General features: G+C 37.9%; 1 protein-coding gene across 1 annotated transcript in view; it reads left to right on the forward strand.

Moving 5' to 3' along the window:
- Window positions 1-12,322: 12,322 nt before the first annotated feature.
- Cep126 (centrosomal protein 126) overlaps window positions 12,323-18,536 on the forward strand; it is a 70,771-nt gene continuing 64,557 nt past the window's right edge. Inside the window, exon 1 of the mRNA XM_047519689.1 lies at window positions 12,323-12,698. Coding sequence (XP_047375645.1) covers window positions 12,571-12,698 — 128 coding nt within the window. The 5' untranslated portion in view covers window positions 12,323-12,570. The remainder of the gene's footprint in view (window positions 12,699-18,536) is intronic.

Raw genomic sequence — 18,536 nt, forward strand, 5'->3', positions numbered from 1 at the left:
TTTTTGCCTTTGAAAAATACCTTTGAAAAGCTATATCTCAAAAACTGTAAAATACTGTTTTGCCCAAAACAGGAAGTATACATGATTGAAAGAGTGGGAAGAATATTACATTGGAACTATTTCCAAGTGCTAAGCAGAAATTTTTTCAGTATGGATATCCAGAGCAGATAATTCAGATTTAAAATATGCTTTTAAACTGAATATAGCTATTGCTAATGGTCATATAAACTACATAATTGCCAAATTTCTAAAACTTCAACTGATTTGTACATGTTACAGTTGCATTGTTAAAAATTCAGATTTTTTTTTTTTTTTAATTTTTTTTTTTTTTTTTTTTTTTTTTTTTTATTGTGAACAAATGGGATACATGTTCTTTCACTGTTTGTACATAGAGTAAAGGCATACCATTTGTGTAATCATACGTTTACATAGGGTGATGTTGGTTGATTCATTCTGTTATTTTTTTCCCCTTCCCCCCACCCCTCCCATCCCTCTTTTCCCTCTATACAGTCCTTCCTTCCCCCATTCTTGCCCCCCTCCCTAACCCTCACTCTAACCCTAAAACTAACCCCTCCCACACCCCATTATGTATCATCATCCACTTATCAGCGAGATCATTCTTCCTTTGGTTTTTTGAGATTGGCTTATCTCACTTAGCATGATATTCTCCAATTTCGTCCATTTGCTTGCAAATGCCATAATTTTATCATTCTTTATGGCTGAGTAATATTCCATTGTATATATATGCCACAGTTTCTTTATCCATTCATCAACTGAAGGGCATCTAGGTTGGTTCCACAATCTGGCTATGGTGAATTGAGCAGCAATGAACATTGATGTGGCTGTATCTCTGTAGTATGCTGATTTTAAGTCCTTTGGGTATAGGCCAAGGAGTGGGATAGCTGGGTCAAATGGTAGTTCCATTCCAAGTTTTTTAAGGAATCTCCATACTGCCTTCCAGAGTGGTTGCACTAATTTGCAACCCCACCAGCAATGTATGAGTGTACCTTTTTCCCCACATCCTCGCCAACACCTGTTGTTGCTTGTGTTCTTGATAATCGCCATTCTGATTGGGGTGAGATGGAATCTTAGGGTGGTTTTGATTTGCATTTCTTTTATTACTAGAGATGTTGAACATTTTTCCATATGTTTGTTGATTGTTTGTAGGTCTTCTTCTGTGAAGTGTCTGTTCATTTCCTTAGACCATTTGTCGATTGGATTATTTGTAGTCTTGGTGTTGAGTTTTTTGAGTTCTTTATAGATTCTGGAGATTAGTGCTCTATCTGAAGTATGATTGGCAAAGATTTTCTCCCACTCTGTAGGCTCTTTCTTCACATTGCTGATAGTTTCCTTTGCTGAGAGAAAGCTTTTTAGTTTGAATCTATCCCAGTTGTTGATTCTTGCTTTTATTTCTTGTGCTATGGGAGTCCTGTTGAGAAAGTCTGGTCCTAAGCCGACATGTTGAAGATCTGGACCTACATTTTCTTCTATAAGATGCAGGGTCTCTGGTCTGATTCCGAGGTCCTTAATCCATTTTGAGTTTAGTTTTGTGCACGGTGAGAGATATGGGTTTATTTTCATTTTGTTGCATATGGATTTCCAATTCTCCCAGCACCATTTGTTGAAGAGGCTATCTTTTCTCCATTGCATATTTTTGGCCCCTTTGTCTAGTATGAGGAAATTATATTTGTTTGGGTTTGTGTCCGTGTCTTCTATTCTGTACCATTGATCTACCTGTCTATTTTGGTACCAATACCATGCCGTTTTTGTTACTATTGCTTTGTAGTAAAGTTGAAGTTCAGGTATTGCAATACCCCCTGCTTCATTTTTCCTGCGAAGGATTGCTTTAGCAATTCTGGGTTTCTTATTCTTCCAGATGAATTTCATAATTGCTTGCTCTATTTCTGCAAGGTACATCATTGGGATTTTAATTGGAATTGCATTGAATCTGTATAGCACTTTTGGTAGTATGGCCATTTTGACAATATTAATTCTGCCTATCCAGGAACATGGGAGATCTTTCCATCTTCTAAGGTGTTCTTTAATTTCTTTCTTTAGTGTTCTGTAGTTCTCATTGTAGAGGTCTTTCACCTCTTTTGTGAGATTGATTCCCAAGTATTTTATTTTTTTTGAGGCTATTGTGAATGGAGTAGTTTTCCTAACTTCTCTTTCTGAAGATTCATCACTTATGTATAAAAATGCATTGGATTTATGAGCATTGATCTTGTATCCTGCTACTTTACTGAATTCACTTATGAGTTCTAAGAGTTTTCTGGTGGAATTTCCTGGTTCCTCTAAGTATATAATCATATCATCAGCAAATAGGGATAGTTTGAGTTCTTCTTTTCCAATTCGTATCCCTTTAATTTCTTTGGTCTGTCTAATTGCTCTGGCTAGAGTTTCAAGGACGATATTGAATAGGAGTGGTGAGAGAGGGCATCCCTGCCTTGTTCCAGATTTTAGGGGGAATGCTTTCAGTTTTTCACCATTAAGAATAATATTAGCCATGGGCTTAGCATAGATGGCCTTTACAATGTTAAGGAACGTTCCCACTATCCCTATTTTTTCTAGTGTTTTGAGCATGAAGGGGTGCTGTATTTTATCAAATGCTTTTTCTGCATCTATTGAAATAATCATGTGGTTCTTGACTTTAAGTCTGTTGATATGGTGAATTACATTTATTGATTTCCTGATGTTGAACCAACCTTGCATCCCTGGGATGAAACCCACTTGATCATGATGCACTATCTTTTTAATACATTTTTGTATGCGATTTGCTAAAATTTTGTTGAGAATTTTTGCGTCGATGTTCATTAAGGAAATTGGTCTGAAATTTTCTTTCCTCGATGTGTCTCTGTCTGGTTTAGGTATCAGGGTGATATTGGCTTCGTAGAATGAGTTTGGGAGGGTTCCCTCCTCTTCTATTTCATGGAATACTTTGAAAAGTATTGGAATGAGCTCTTCTTTAAAGGTTTTGTAGAACTCGGCTGAGAAACCATCAGGTCCTGGACTTTTCTTTGTTGGTAGGCTTTTGATGACTTCTTCTATTTCATTACTTGAAATTGGTCTATTTAAATTGTGCATGTCCTCCTCGTTTAGTTTAGGCAATTCATAGGTCTCTAGAAACTTGTTGATATCTTCGAAATTTTCTATTTTGTTGGAATATAGATTTTCAAAATAGCTTCTAATTATGTTTTGTATTTCAGTCGTGTCTGTTGTGATACTTCCTTGTTCATTCCGAATTTTGGTGATTTGGGTTTTCTCTCGTCTTCTCTTTGTTAGTGTGGCTAAAGGTTTATCAATTTTGTTTATTTTTTCGAAGAACCAACTATTTATTTTGTCAATTTTTTGTATTGTTTCTTTCGTTTCAATTTCGTTGATTTCAGCTCTGAGTTTAACTATTTCCTGTCTTCTACTACTTCTGGTGTTGGTCTGTTCTTCTTTTTCTAGGGCTTTGAGCTGTAGTGTTAGTTCATTTATTTTTTGAGTTTTACTTCTTTTATTAAATGCGCTCCATGAAATAAATCTTCCTCTAAGTACGGCTTTCATAGTGTCCCAGAGATTTTGATATGATGTTTCTTTGTTCTCGTTTACCTCTAAGAATTTTTTAATTTCCTTCCTAATATCTTCTGTTATCCATTCCTCATATAATAGCATATTGTTTAATCTCCAGGTGTTGGAGTAATTTCTGTTTTTTGCTCTTTCGTTTATTTCTAGTTTCAATCCATTATGGTCTGATAAAATACAAGGAAGTGTCTCTATCTTCTTGTATTTGCTAACATTAGCTTTGTGGCATAATATATGGTCTATTTTAGAGAAGGATCCATGTGCTGCTGAGAAGAAAGTGTATTCACTCTTCGTTGGATGGTATATTCTATAAATGTCTGTTAAGTCTAAATTATTGATTGTGTTATTGAGATCTAAGGTTTCTTTATTCAATTTTTGTTTGGAAGATCTGTCCAGTGGAGAGAGAGGCGTGTTAAAATCACCTAGTATTATTGTATTGTGGTCTATTTGGTTTCTGAGATTGAGAAGGATTTGTTTGACATACATGGGTGAGCCACTGTTTGGGGCATAGATATTTATGATTGTTATGTCTTGCTGATTTATGGTTCCCTTAAGCATTATGAAATGTCCTTCTTTATCCCTTCTGATTAACTTTGGCTTGAAGTCCACTTTATCTGAAATGAGGATGGATACCCCAGCTTTTTTGCTGGGTCCATGTGCATGGTAAGTTTTTTCCCATCCTTTCACCTTTAGTCTTTGGGTATCTCTTTCTAAGAGATGAGTCTCTTGCAGGCAACATATTGTTGGATCTTTCTTTTTTATCCAATCTGCCAGTCTATGTCTTTTGATTGATGAATTCAGGCCGTTAATATTCAGGGTAATTATTGAGATATGATTTGTATTCCCGGTCATTTGACTCATTTTATTCATTTATTTGCTTATTTTTGACACGACTTGGTTCCTCTTTATTTGAGAGTTCCTTTAGGATATCTCCTCCCTTTGCTGATTTGCTTCTTTGTTTTTCATTTCTTCTTCATGGAATATTTTGCTGAGAATGTTCTGTAATGCTGGCTTTCTTTTTGTATATTCTTTTAGCTTTTGTTTATCATGGAAGGATTTTATTTCGTTGTCAAATCTGAAGGTAAGTTTTGCTGGGTATAAGATTCTTGGTTGGCATCCATTTTCTTTTAGGGCTTGAAAAATGTTATTCCAGGCCCTTCTAGCTTTTAGGGTCTGGATTGAAAAATCTGCTGATATCCGTATTGGCTTCCCCCTGAATGTAATTTGGTTCTTTTCTCTCACAGCCTTTAAGATTCTGTCTTTATTTTGTATGTTAGGTATTTTCATTATAATGTGCCTTGGTGTGGGTCTGTTGTAATTTTGTGTATTTGGAGTCCTGTAAGCCTCTTGAACTTGATTTTCCATTTCGTTCTTCAGATTTGGGAAATTTTCTGAAATTATCTCATTGAATAGGTTGTTCATTCCTTTGGTTTGTTTCTCTAAGCCTTCCTCAATCCCAATAATTCTCAAATTTGGCCTTTTCATGATATCCCATAGTTCTTGGAGATTCTGTTCATGATTTCTTACCATCTTCTCTGTTTGTTCGACTTTGTTTTCGAGGTTAAATATTTTGTCTTCAATATCTGAGGTTCTGTCTTCCAGGTGTTCTATCCTATTGGTTGTGCTTTCTATGGAGTTCTTAATTTGGTTTATTGTTTCCTTCATTTCAAGGATTTCTGTTTGGTTTTTTTTCAATATCTCTAACTCTTTATTGAAATGGTCTTTTGCTTCCTGTATTTGCTCTTTTAACTGTCTATTGGTGCGTTCATTCAATGCCTGCATTTGCTCTTTCATTTCATCGTTTGCTTCCCTTATCATGTTGATTATGTACATTCTGAACTCCCTTTCTGACATTTCTTCTGCCATGCCGTCATTGGATTTTATTGATATAACATCCAGATTTGTTTGAGGCATTTTCTTCCCTTGTTTTCTCATATTGTTCAGGTATCAGTGGACTGCAGAGATGTTGCAGATTTCCTCTATTGACTTATAATGTCCCTGAAGATTGCTAGTGTATCCCCTCTTATCCTTCAGTAGCCTGAAGTCTTAGAGGAAGTTGATACTTCGGTGTTCCCCTAGGTAGCTGCCTCTCTAGGGGTGGTGGTCTTCAGGTGGGGTATATTCCCTGCTAGAGGGCAGAGGTGCCTCTACTTGTTGACCAATGGTCATCCAAAGGGGAGCTAGACTGCGGGCTAAGGCAATGCCTGTTTGGGCCTGTGTCTCTGGTTTTACTGTCTTTGTGGGAAAACCTCACTCTGCGGGGAAGACCCACCCGGTGGGGAGGTCTCACTAGTCCGTTCCCCTCCTAGAGGTTCTCCTCAGTCCACAACTACCGCCTGTGCAGGGCAGCCTTCCCAAGCAGCGTTTCCAGGGGCCTGGACCTACCTCCTGGGCTTGGGAGCCCTGCCCTTCGCAGACGAGTCTCCTTTGGTGGCCCCTCCTCAGAGAAGCTGCCCACAGTCCTGGAACCTTCGCTCCACCCCTCAGCTGGTCTCTGTGTAGCTCTTTCAAGAAAAGGTGCTTAGATCCCCGGCTCAGACCGTGCTTTGCACCTAATCACTTGGCTATGCGACCCCTCCTCTGAAGAGTCACTTGGAGCCTCGTACATATGCTCCAAGCCCCAGTGACCCGTCACTCGTCTCTTCCTCCAGGCAGGTGTTCTGTGTGGGCGCTTGGAGACCAAGCCACTCACTGCGCACCTCCACCTCCTCAGGACAGCCCCCTCCCCGTTGTTCAGGCAGTTGCTGAATCCAAATAGTTCGCCACCCAACTCTTTCTCTGGCAGCCCCCGGAGCCCTGGCAGATTGGTCCAAAAAACCAAAAAACCAAGCGGTGTGCTGCTCGGCCTCCTCTGCAAGGTCTCCCACTTTCCGAGCTCACTGTTCCAATGAGGGTAGATGTGTCTTGCTGCCTGGGCAGGGCAGCCTTCCCAGGGGCCCAGACCTACCTCCTGGGCCTGGGAGCCTCACCCTTCGTAGACGAGTCTCCTTAGGTTGTCCCTTCTCAGAGACGCTGCCTGAAGTCCTGGAACCTTCACTTCGCCCCTCAGTTTGTCTCTGTGTAGTTCATTCAAGAAAAGGTGCCTAGGTCCCTGGACCGGACCTTGCTATGCACCTAATCGCCTGGCTATGCGACCCGCCCTCTGAGCAGTCACTTGGAGCCTCGTACATATGCTCCAAGCCCCAGTGACCCGTCGCTCGTCTCTTCCTCCAGGTGTGGGCGCTTGGAGACCAAGGCACTCACTGCGTACCTCCACCTCCTCTGGGCAGCCCCCTCCCCGTTGCTCAGGCGGTTGCTGGATCCAAACAACTCGCCGCCCCACTCTTTCTCTGGCCGCCGCTGGAGCCCTGGCAGATCGCTTCAAAACCAAGCAGTGTGTCGCACAACCTCCCTTGCAAAGATCCCCGCTTTCCGAGTTCACTGCTCCAGCAGGGGAGGTGTGTCTTGCCGCCTGGGCAGGGGCAGCCTTTGCAGGCAACGTTCCCAGGGGCCCGGACCTCCCTCCTGGGCTTGAGAGCCTCACCCTTCGCAGACGAGTCTCCTTAGATTAGAGAATCTGCCCGCGGTCCTGGAAACTTCAATCCGCCATTTTTCGCTCCGCTTCGCTGTCCGTTTTTACCGCTCCAGTGGGGGGAGGGGCGACCCACCGAGCAACTCTACTTCACAAAGTTCTCTGCGTTCCAGGGCTACTGCCCCTTCGGGGACGCCTCCCCTATGGGAGAAACTCCCCGGGCGGCTTTGAGTTGGTCCCAAGTCACTATCTCCTCTTTTGAATCTTGAGTCCTGGAGCAACATGAAATGCAGCCGCCCTCTAGTCCGCCATCTTGAACCTCCCCAGATTTTTTTTTAATGTAACAAATATTGTTATTTAAAATGACCACTTGGAAGGTCAATAGAGAATGCATGTGATGACTTCAAATTTTTCTTTATAGGGGTTCCTTTCTTCATCTTAGAATCATACCTAAGACTTCATAATAATAAAGTTACAAGGCAAAGTAAAACTTTTTTGAGTCTTCCTTCTCGTTCAAACTATTATTTTCTCCTTCTCCTTTACTAGCCTGAGAAGTGGAGGCAAGAACCACATCACAGTTTTTACAGTAGTAACACAGTGACTAACACACAATAGGCATGCAAGTGTCTACTTTGAAAAAAAAAATCTTAAGTTATCTCTGTGACTTTACTTCTGCTTCTACCTGCTATTTAAACCCAAACACTCTTATTTATTATTTACTGACACTTCTTTCCCAGAGTTTCTCCGGAGAGGCAGTGTAAGGTGGGTGGGAGTGCCGTCCACTTGGTTTGCATCTTGATTTCATCTCCCTAATATTGTTATAGCTCATTTACTCCTTTGTAGAATGGGGATTGTTGCATGGATCAACTGATTTAATGTATGGAAGCCCCTAGCACAATGAGTGGGAAACAGCAATCAAATGCTGGGTGGTGTCATTACTTTTTATTTCATTTTATCTGTATGCAGTGCCAACACTGCTGACAATATTGAAGACCTTTGTCATCCATTCTAGGAGTACATGAGTATATCTCATTAATTATAAATCTTTAGTTGAAGTCTTATGAAATTGAAATGAAAATGACAGAACTTTGATGATTTGAATCAGTCAGACATTAAAATTCTTTGTTCTTTGACAGTTTTTTATTTCACAGAGATAAATTCAGGAGATTCTTATTTGAGCAAGAAAATACTTTTGCAGAAGATGGGAGAAAAAATAGCTTCAGCCAAGATACAAATGAAAGCAGAAAAATAAAATGTTCATCACAGGCTGCCACACTGCTTGCCAAGTTGTAACAGTTGTTAAATAAGCAGGATACCATTGGTGAAATTGTCTCATGTTTGAAGTTCCTCTGTAAAAAACCATAACCTAAGGTAAGAGTGTATTTTTATAACAAATAACCAATTTTCAGTCCATCACAAACAGGTGAGCTTCAACCAATCAAAACCAGCCAACTGATTAGACCATGCCCAAATAAGACAAATGCATAGCTACAGCCAATCAGATATTTCCCTATTTTGCTTCTGTGTTGAGTCTATAAAAACTTGCAGCTCACGGTGCTGAAGCTCTGAACTGCTTCTGGTTCTGAATGCTGCCTGATTTCATAAATAGCTCTTTGTTTAAACCAACTCTATTAAGTTTAATTCATCTCAAGTTTTTCCATTAACTCAGTATTTAAATTAGATGTTACATGAAGCTATTTTGTAACTATAAAATGGTTAATTATTTTGTAAGTAAAATCTTTTGTAAGCAGAACATTTATGAAACCATGTTAATGAAGCTGGATGTCTAACAGCAAAATCTTGTTTAACTCATTTGAATCCTAACTCTTAATCCTTCTCCTACCCCTGCCTTCCCATCTTAGTAAATTGTAGATGTTCAGAGATGGGGTTCACTGAGGGTGGGGACAAAGGACACCTACCTAACCTAGCGTGCTTACTCAGGCGTGAAGACCAGGCTCTGGAGGCACAGATCTAATTTTACTTAGGGTTGCACAGGACATATATAGGCACATTATCCAATCAGGTTGACACGCTTGTGAAAGCAAACAGAGTCAGCTTATAAGTGAACTGTATGTCGAGATAGTGTTAAGAAACCAAGCATGCCTAAGCAATTCTGCCCAGACAAAGGGCTGGGGGAATGGCAAGCTCTTGCACACAGCATGAGGCAAGGCAGCGTGGGAGAGCTCACATCACAGCTTTCTGGGATGCATGACAGAGCGAGGCCTCACCTCAGCTCAAACTCAGCCTCAACAGCTTCAAAGACCTTCATTCCATGGCGAGTCTTTACCATTACCTCAATTTCTCTGTTCAGACTGTTTGGCTTACTTATACCATGGTGTCAGCGACTGCTGTCAGATAAGCTTGAGGAATGTTCCTTACTGTAAACGACAATACTCCTTAACAAGCTGTTCCAACCCTAAATCTGAGAGTCACCATTGACTATTTTTTCTCACACTTGCTACAACCATCTATCAACACACTTTATTGACCCAAGGTTCAAATTTTAAACACCAATTTCTAATCATTTCTATCAACACTGTAATAATCGAAGTCTCTTTCACCTAATCTGCTCTGGCAATTTTCTATATATCCTCAATATTTCTGTCTTATCCCTTATGGACTAGTTTCCCTACAGCAGCTATGTGACCCTCATTAAAGGTTAAATTAATTCAAAAGTCTTTGAGGACTTACCCTCCACTGGAAGTTGGATTTTATCTTAAGTCCTTGCATTTAACCTAAGTCCCCCCTAAATCTGAGTCATCTGTTTCTCCAGTTTCATGTTTTAGCATTCTTCCCATACCTCATTCTGCTCTAGTCATAGTAGTCTTCTTGATGTTGAACAGACCAACATGATTGGTCTCAGAGCCTTTTGTTTTTATAACTCCCTGTGCCTGTAATATTCTTCATCCAGATATTTGCATGAAACCTTTTTTCTTCATTCAAACCTCTGACCTAATTTCCATTCCTTAGGGATCTTTCCTGAGCACTGTAGCTAAAATAGGACAGACATTAATCTGTAACACCCATTTTTTTCCTTGTTGCACTTTTTACTACCTAATATGTTTATTCTTTTATAAAACAAAAAAAATATGATTCATGAAAGTAAGATTTTCCTATACTCCTATATTCCTATATTTCCTATATTCCTGTATTCCTAATACCTAGAAAGTGCTTGGCACACTTGGCATATAGAATGTGTTTGAGATATATTTCCTTAAGAAAATAATGTATTCTTTAACATTATTATTGATTATCTTAAAATTATTTTATGGTTTGGAGAATGAAAGAATTAAGAATTAAGTATTAGATGGCTGGGGATGTAGGTCAGTGACAGAGCACTTGGCATGCTTAACCTGAATTTGATACCCAGCACTGCAAAAAAAAAAAAACACACAGAATTAAGCATTATATTTAATTCAGATGTTTTCTCTGATAAAATGTAGGGATTTAGTGTATTCTTTATTGCTTAAGTCATATTTGTCTTTCCTGTTAAAAGATAGATTTCATAAAATCTAATCATAAGCCTTTTTTGAGAATCTATTACTAACTGAAGTGAAATGTGGAAAACCTGCACAATGTTTTAAAGAAAGAATTTTTAAAATAAAAATATCTGTGATTTTAAAAATTGGCAACCTTAAGTTTAAAATTTCTTCTTGGTTTTTATTGTAAAGCAACACTTAAATGGAAAATGACTACGAAAGCATTTGTAGCCAACTGAGAAACCAAATCATGCTTCTTAATATAATGAATATATCATGCATGCAACAAAGCATAACATGGCTAGGTGTTACTTGTTACTAAATTAATAATTTATCAGAAGCTAAACTTTCAGGGAAACTAAAATATTCCAAACAGCAACCACAATCATCTCACTTTTATTAGCATTTTGCACTGCCCTACTTTGCTTAACCTCAAATCATGCCTGGAGAAACAGTTGTGTGATAGCAATGAGAATAGAATCAAGGACAATGCATGTGACTAGGTCAATTAAAAACACCAAGGTAGCTAATTGCCCAAGTATACACATTTAATCTTTGCTGTTAGGGTTAGATATTTTATCTTCTTGGCATCATCCTGAATAAGACCTAAGACATTTTGTATTTAAAATCAAAACTGAATTTGTGCTGAATAAGTCCCCAACACATATTCCAATTTGAGTCATTACATTCAAATTTGCAAAAGGTCTGTTTTAAATAGTTTCAGGGGAAAGTTTATTATTTGAACTTTAAAACTGAACAAATTGGTTCAAAAAGGCAAAGAGGTTTGAACAGATAGGTGAGTCGTCCTTGTTTCGTTTGTTCATTCTGCTTCCAAGCTGGGAGTTTTTATACACACACACACGCACACGCACACGCACACGCACACGCACACGCACACGCACACGCACACGCACGCACACTCTGTACCCAGGCTAAAATACAGTCAGAATTTATGTTTTTATGTTGAGCTCCAAAATAAGTTTCAGCCTTTTCCAAATTTTCACTCACATAGCCATTAAACTAGTGGCTCAAAACTCCATTTTCCACACCCCCTGAAACAATTTCCGTGCAATGATCCCCCTTAGCATCGCTTTCCAGGAGATTACTATTAGGTTAAACCTGGACTCTTTTTCAGGCTGCTTTTGCTGTGATGGTCCATTTCCAAAATCTGGCAGCAAGGCAAGGACCATTAGGAGCCTTTGAAATGTAAACTTTATAGGTAGGGGGGGAAAAAAAAAAAGAATGGTAAAAGTATCATGGAGTGGGCGAAAATATGTAGGGAAGGAAAATTTCCACTTCACAAGGCTTTTTAAAAGAAGTGGTATTTGAGGCTAAAGACTCCCCAAGTTGAGCCTCACAACTCAAACCCCTACAAAGTGATTTTTCTAATTAAACAACAAACCAAACTCCAATTTGTCCCCCGAAATAATCATTTCAGATCCGCCAGTGGCATCTGCCTGTATCTGGGGATTTTCCACCTCACTGTTTTTCGTCATTCTCAATACCCGCCAGGGAAGCGCCCTCACGGGAGGTAGAACCGAACCCAGCTCTAAGGTATGGGTCAAGTATCCTCTTCTGCAACCACGTGGGACCGTGGTTTCGGGATAGGGACCCTGGGTAGGGTAGCTACCCTGGAGCCAGCTCTCCCCTCGGAGAGGAAGGGCCGCTAGCGCTCTGATTGGCTGCCTGGGCGCACCGCCCCTCTCCGCCCTCCTCCCTGGTTTCGGTCGCGAAGGACGCGGCGTCCGTTGGTTGTCAAGATGGCAACGGCGGGGTCTCTGCCGCCACCTCTGCTATTGCCAAGCAAGGACGCCGCCGTCGCAGCTGCAGTTGCCACCACACTCACCAGTGCCGCTGCGCGGGAGCCAGGGCTGCCGCGACCAAACCTCCAGCGCCCGTGACGCGGAGCTTGAGAGACGGAGTGTAGGGAGGGGCCGAGGAGAAGAGCAAGAAGCCGGAGCCGCCATGAGGAAGGCGCTGGGGGTGAGCCGGGAGGCGGCGCTGAGGTGAAGGATGCTGACCCGGAGGTCCGGGGGCCAGAGCGCGGTCGCCGGTCCGGGTCCTGACTCCTCGGACACGCCGTGCAGAGCCCCCATCAGCCCTCGGGAGAGGAGCGGGCATCACCGACTTGGCGCTTACCTGTATCCTTCCCAGCCTGTGGCTGTCGGGTAGTGGTGTTCGAAGTGGGGCCTATCTTTTTTCCCATTAGATTCCCATTACCTCGGACGCAGGGTGATTGAAACTAGCAAGTCATCGTAGTGGGAATATTTGCTTTAGCTACTGTCATTTTCCCCCTCTGGACCTAAAATTATGCCATTTATCCTATTCTATGGACGCTTTCCTTGTCACCGTTACCCCACCCCCATTCTTCGACTTCGTTGTCAAATTTTTGTGGATTTTTAAAATATACCAACAGTGTAGTCTGTGGAAACAATATTTTGCCCTCTAGAATTATGCCAGGATGTTAATTATGTTACTTACATATTAACCACTTCCTGATTAATGGTACTACTTGGAGAGATTACTCGAATAAGTAAAATGCTTTGCTATGCTGACGAGTCCGTTTTAACTGTCGATATAGCACACCCCTAATCTATTTGCCAGAGCTACTAGACCCTAGGACAGTTTGGTCATTTGTTTTATTTTCCCTCTTAGCCCAGTCTGTTGTCAGAGAGATGGCAAAGAGGAAATGAGAAGCAAAATTCCTGGACCTTCACAGTCTGGACCATTTCAGATTTTCTCTTAAGAATTGGCCCACCTTTGATGTTGCAGATAGATACATTGTAGAAAATTGAAAGAGTGAGTTTGGTTTTCAAAATATATAAACCATGTTTATTCCTTCAGAGAATATTGTATTTGGAATTTAACCTTTATGTTCTCAAAGGACTTTGGTTGGCAGTGATGGTACTGTGTAATGATCACCTTCATTCTTCTCAGGGAGTGGAGTGGCTTCCCTTTCCAAGTTAACCCACAAGGCTCCCCACCCCCATTTTCTTATTCCCTTTTTCTTACCCACTTGTCTCCAATTTCTTCCAGGATATTTTTTATATTCCATTATAGTTTTAATAGCAAGCTATGAAACAATTTGTTCTAAGAGTCTGCTTTGTGGCCCACTTTGTTCTAGATTACTGAGATCCAATTTTATCCAGAAAGACTGGTATGTACAAAACTTCTCTAATGGAAAAAAAAAAAAAACCTCTCTGATCATACTTTCCTCAAACTTCCATCCTTTATCCCCCTTTTTTTTTCATTTTTTTCTCAGAACTCTAACCTGCAATAGCAGCTTCTAGCTCCTTTAATTTATTCATTACTAATCTCATTGACTTTGTCTTTTGTCCTTGCTGCTCTAAATTTTCTCAGAATGTACTCTGAAATAAACAGCATTGTCATCTGTATGAATTTGATTCTTCCTCTTTCACCCTATTTTCTTGAACACCTATTATACTGTTCCTAATTTATCTTTAAATCAAAATATAGGGAAGCATTGTAAATGGCTGGTATACATAATATATTTTTCTATAATGCATATAATCACATTGAGATGGAGGGAATTTGAACATAATAAAGACACTAAGTCAAGACTTTTTTCCTAGTTGGAGATACACGAATGCACCTTTTATATAACTTATTATTTTGAATGTTTTTGTGTCTATAATGTTTCCCTTTGGATTCCTAATATAGAGTAATAGGAACTCAAATTTATTAAATTAATGATTAAATGGAAAGAAAAAACAAATGAAAGAATCATAGTCTTAAGATAAGCAAGTGTCTTGGTAAAACTTTTAGGAGAGATTTCCAAATATAAAAACAATACTCAGAGGTCTTCCAACTTTCTATTAAAGATATTTTCTAACTGGAGTAAGACTTCCCTGACTCTAAAGATTATAAAAGAATAAAACCTTATAAAGTTTATATGATCAAAATTAGATAAAGTTCTATCATTTGAATCTCTTACAAGAATTTAAGTAGAAATAGAACAAAGTTTGTTAAGAAGAAAAAAAAGACAGTGACAATGAAAAAAATCCCTCTTCATACCATGCCTCTTTTTTTCTCACAAATACCTCCAGTCCTTAACCTTCCCATTTTATCCTAACACCCTGAATCTCTGTCTTGCCCAGCCTACATCATATTCTCGATTATTTGTACTTATTCTCTCATCAGCATCCTTTGCTCTTTGCACCCCCATCCTGCTTCAGTCACCCAGAAACTCCTATAGTCCTGCTTTTCTACTCCTTCATGTGAATAATAAAAATGTTGTCAGAGAAAAGTCATAAGACAACACAGATTGGTACCATGAAAGATTAATGGTTTTCAGATTTATCTGTACAGGAACAGAGTTCTCTCTTTTTCCTCTTAATGCCTATGCCAGGTCTTTGTCACCTCCACCACTATTAGTAAACTATCATAGAACACAGATTCCATGAACTGCCTCAGGTTCCCTCCCAAAAAATAATACAAACCCACACACTCCTACCCACCTGTCTTTTTTCCCATTAAATTGTGTTATTTCTATCCCCTTTATTTTCCTCAATAGCCCCGGATTATAAATTATTACCTCTCTTATAATTAACTTTTGATTTCTCTTAATGATCTTCCATCCGCAGGTGGACTGGGGTTGTAGCTCAGTTGTAGAGCATTTGCCTAGCATGTGTGAGGCATCCTCAGCACCACATAAAAATAAATAAATAAATAAGTGAGTAAATGTATTGTGTCCATCTACAACTGAAAATACTTTTTAAAAAGTACATTTTTTAAAAAAATATGACTATCTTTAAAATTAGGGAAATGAACAATCAGACCTTCTATCACAAGATATCTTTGGCTATGTTCTAATATTGCCTCTTCTTATTAAACCTCTAAAAATGAATAGTCCATTTCTACTGTCTCTACCCTGAGTCATACTTTATTCTACATTCCAAAATAAACTCAAACTGCTAAAAAAGATAAATATAAAATTGTAAAAGAAAATTGAGAGAAAATAGAGTTTCACATTTCATTGTTTGAAGTTATAGTAATTTCACCTTTGGAAGGGAAAGAATAAATTTCAAAAGAAAAATATTTTAAAGGTAACATTAATTTAAAACTTTAAGGAGAAATCGTATGATAAAATTTGAAATATCTGAGAAAATATTAGCTAGAACTTCCTGTGATAGAGTATTAATATCTATATTCTTTTACTTGTATTGAACTTATCAGAATTGATTTTTAAAAATCAAGCTCTCAAATCAATGGCCAAAAACACTGAACTAATGGTTTTCCAAAGAGGAAAATTAAAATAGTTATCAAAATAGAAAGTATTCTATTTTGCAAGTACAGACATAATAAAACTTAGTTTTGTACCTTACCTTTCAAAAAAAATCCTACCCTATGCTCATAAAGTTTTGAAACTTACATACTTATTTTTCTAGGGGCATATAAATCTGTATGACTCCATATGAGAAGCCAGTTTTTCACTAATGCATTAAAAGCTATAAAAATGATTTTACCTTTTTCTTCAAGGAAATCTTCTAGCTAACTTTCAGTAAGTCATTACTATATTTTAAGAACCATGCTAGGCATTGGGGTTATAGAAATATAGAGGAGACACATGTGAGGTACTTAGGAAGTTGTTGTCAGGTTATCTGGTGGAAGTTAGACAAGGTTTCACCAAAAGGAACTGCTTGAAGTGTCCCTTAAAGGTTGAGTAGAGTTAGGCAAGTCTGTACCAAAAAATAATGGTATGACCCATCATGACTGTTCTCTTAATTACCTTAGTGTGGCTAAGCATAACGTTCATATGGAGAAATGCTGAAAATTAAGTAAAAAAAAAAAAAAAAGACCAGATTATAGAGTCCAAGAACTTGAGATTTATCTTGAGAGTTATAAGGAGCTTTGGGAAAATAACAAAGAGTAAGAAAATGAGATTTGCATTTAGCTGGCTTTGTGAAGTCTATAATGGAGGATGGTCAGTTTAGGAATATGATTAAAAAGAATATTGAGGTAGCCCAAGCAAGAGACTTAGAGAAACTGAGCAAGGGCAGTGGAAAGAAGAAATAGAACCAAGATAACTAATAAATTTGACAAGAAAATAGGTTATATGATGCATAGTTATTTGTGATGCTAACATTTTAAACTAATTAGAACGTGGCTGGATACCCATTATAGTCTTCATTTTGTTTTATTTTATACTTTTAATGTTAAGTATATAAAAATTATTGTCATTTAGGTAGATGTTTAGGAATGTTCTTATGGAAACTACCCTTATGATACAGCTTATAAGAAACAAAAATTTAACTAAGGGGCTGGGTTGTGGCTCAGTGGTAGAGCACTTGCCTAGCATATGTGAGGCACTGGGTTCGATTCTCAGCACCACATATAAATAAATAATAAAATTTTAAAAAATTTAACGATATTTTTTAATCTTGAATACCATATTTGAAAAGATACAAAGGCAGCACATTCTTTACAATTCACCAGGCAATAATTATATTATACTATAATATGTACTATATGTGTATATATATACATATATATATATACACACACACTATATATATATATGCATATATACACACACTATGTGTAGTAGAGGTATTTGATTACATTTAAAAATATACAGTTGAGGGTATATTGCAAACATTGCATTTGTGATTTCTCTGTACTCTTATGAGATCTCAAACATTGAACAGAATTGTCTCTTATCAGCAGCATAGGGCCCCCCTGCTTATTACCTTGCCCAAAGCAGCTTCTCCCTGCCACCTGCACCATGTTCCTCCTGTGTACCCTGAAAAAAGAAAGCTGAATTTTCCACTACTACTGAATTGTGACTTTTAGTAACTAACCATATTGTTGAGCTCTGCCCCCTAATAAAGTATTCTATTAGAGAAGAACACAATATATCTATAGCCATTTCTGTGTTAGCAAAGAACCAGATAACCAGATTTCCTTCAATTTTTGTCTCATTGTTATAAATCCATCCAAAGAAATCTTTTAGGTAAAAATATCATAAGTATGAATGTGCTTGGGGTATGTGTGTTGAAGTAGTGCAACATTGTAAAAAAAAATGTAAAATGAATAGTTGATTAAATAACAACATAATTAAAAACAAGCTTCTATTTAGCACAAGATCAAACAACCAAAAAGTTCTAATAAATATGATTATTTTGAAATTTATAATAGAGTTCTTTTATAATATTGATGTGAAACAGTATAGGATCCTGAAATTAACAAATTTTAAATTAACAAATCATATATAGCATAATTTATTGTTGAACATATTTCTTGTATTATGCATTACCATTAATAAACAATTTATAGTATCTTGATTAAATGGATCTCCTAAAGAGAATTTTGAACTTCAATTTTTGGGGGATAAAAAGATTTTAAACAATTATTTGTTCTAAAAGAAAGAAAGAAAGAAGAAAAAAAGAAGACAAGTAGATATGCCCTGCAATCTATACCTTCAATGTAATCTCATAATTCCTAATGATGCACTGAACAGTTGAATGTAATTCAATGACCATTATTTATAAATTAAAAATCATGAAAAATAGATAAGTATTGTGACATTTTATTAAGATACTTCATAATGACAGTCAAAATACAATTAGGGAAATGAATTAACCATATCAATACAACTTATGTAAAGAAAGTTTAATTATATATAATAAATTTCAAATGAATGAATGATTAGGATAACCAACTTCCATTCCTTGTCTAGAAAATTTCAGGATAAACATGACTATGCATGATGTCCAAGTGGTTTTTTTCATAATCTATAAGGAAATTACTAAGTAAATAACTATATACCCTAACATTCCAATTATGTTGCTATTTGATTTTCTAATGCTTGAACATTACTTTCATACCACAGATTAAAGAATCTATTAAAGTTTTTAGTTCATCTACATTCTATTAGTGAAATCAATCTTCTTTCATTTTCTTATATACATGCCTAAGAAGACAACTTGTTAGTAAGTAGTCAAATAACTGTGTAATGA

Source organism: Sciurus carolinensis, chromosome 11 (assembly GCF_902686445.1).
Source record: "Sciurus carolinensis chromosome 11, mSciCar1.2, whole genome shotgun sequence".
In the NCBI taxonomy this organism is placed as follows: domain Eukaryota; kingdom Metazoa; phylum Chordata; class Mammalia; order Rodentia; family Sciuridae; genus Sciurus; species Sciurus carolinensis.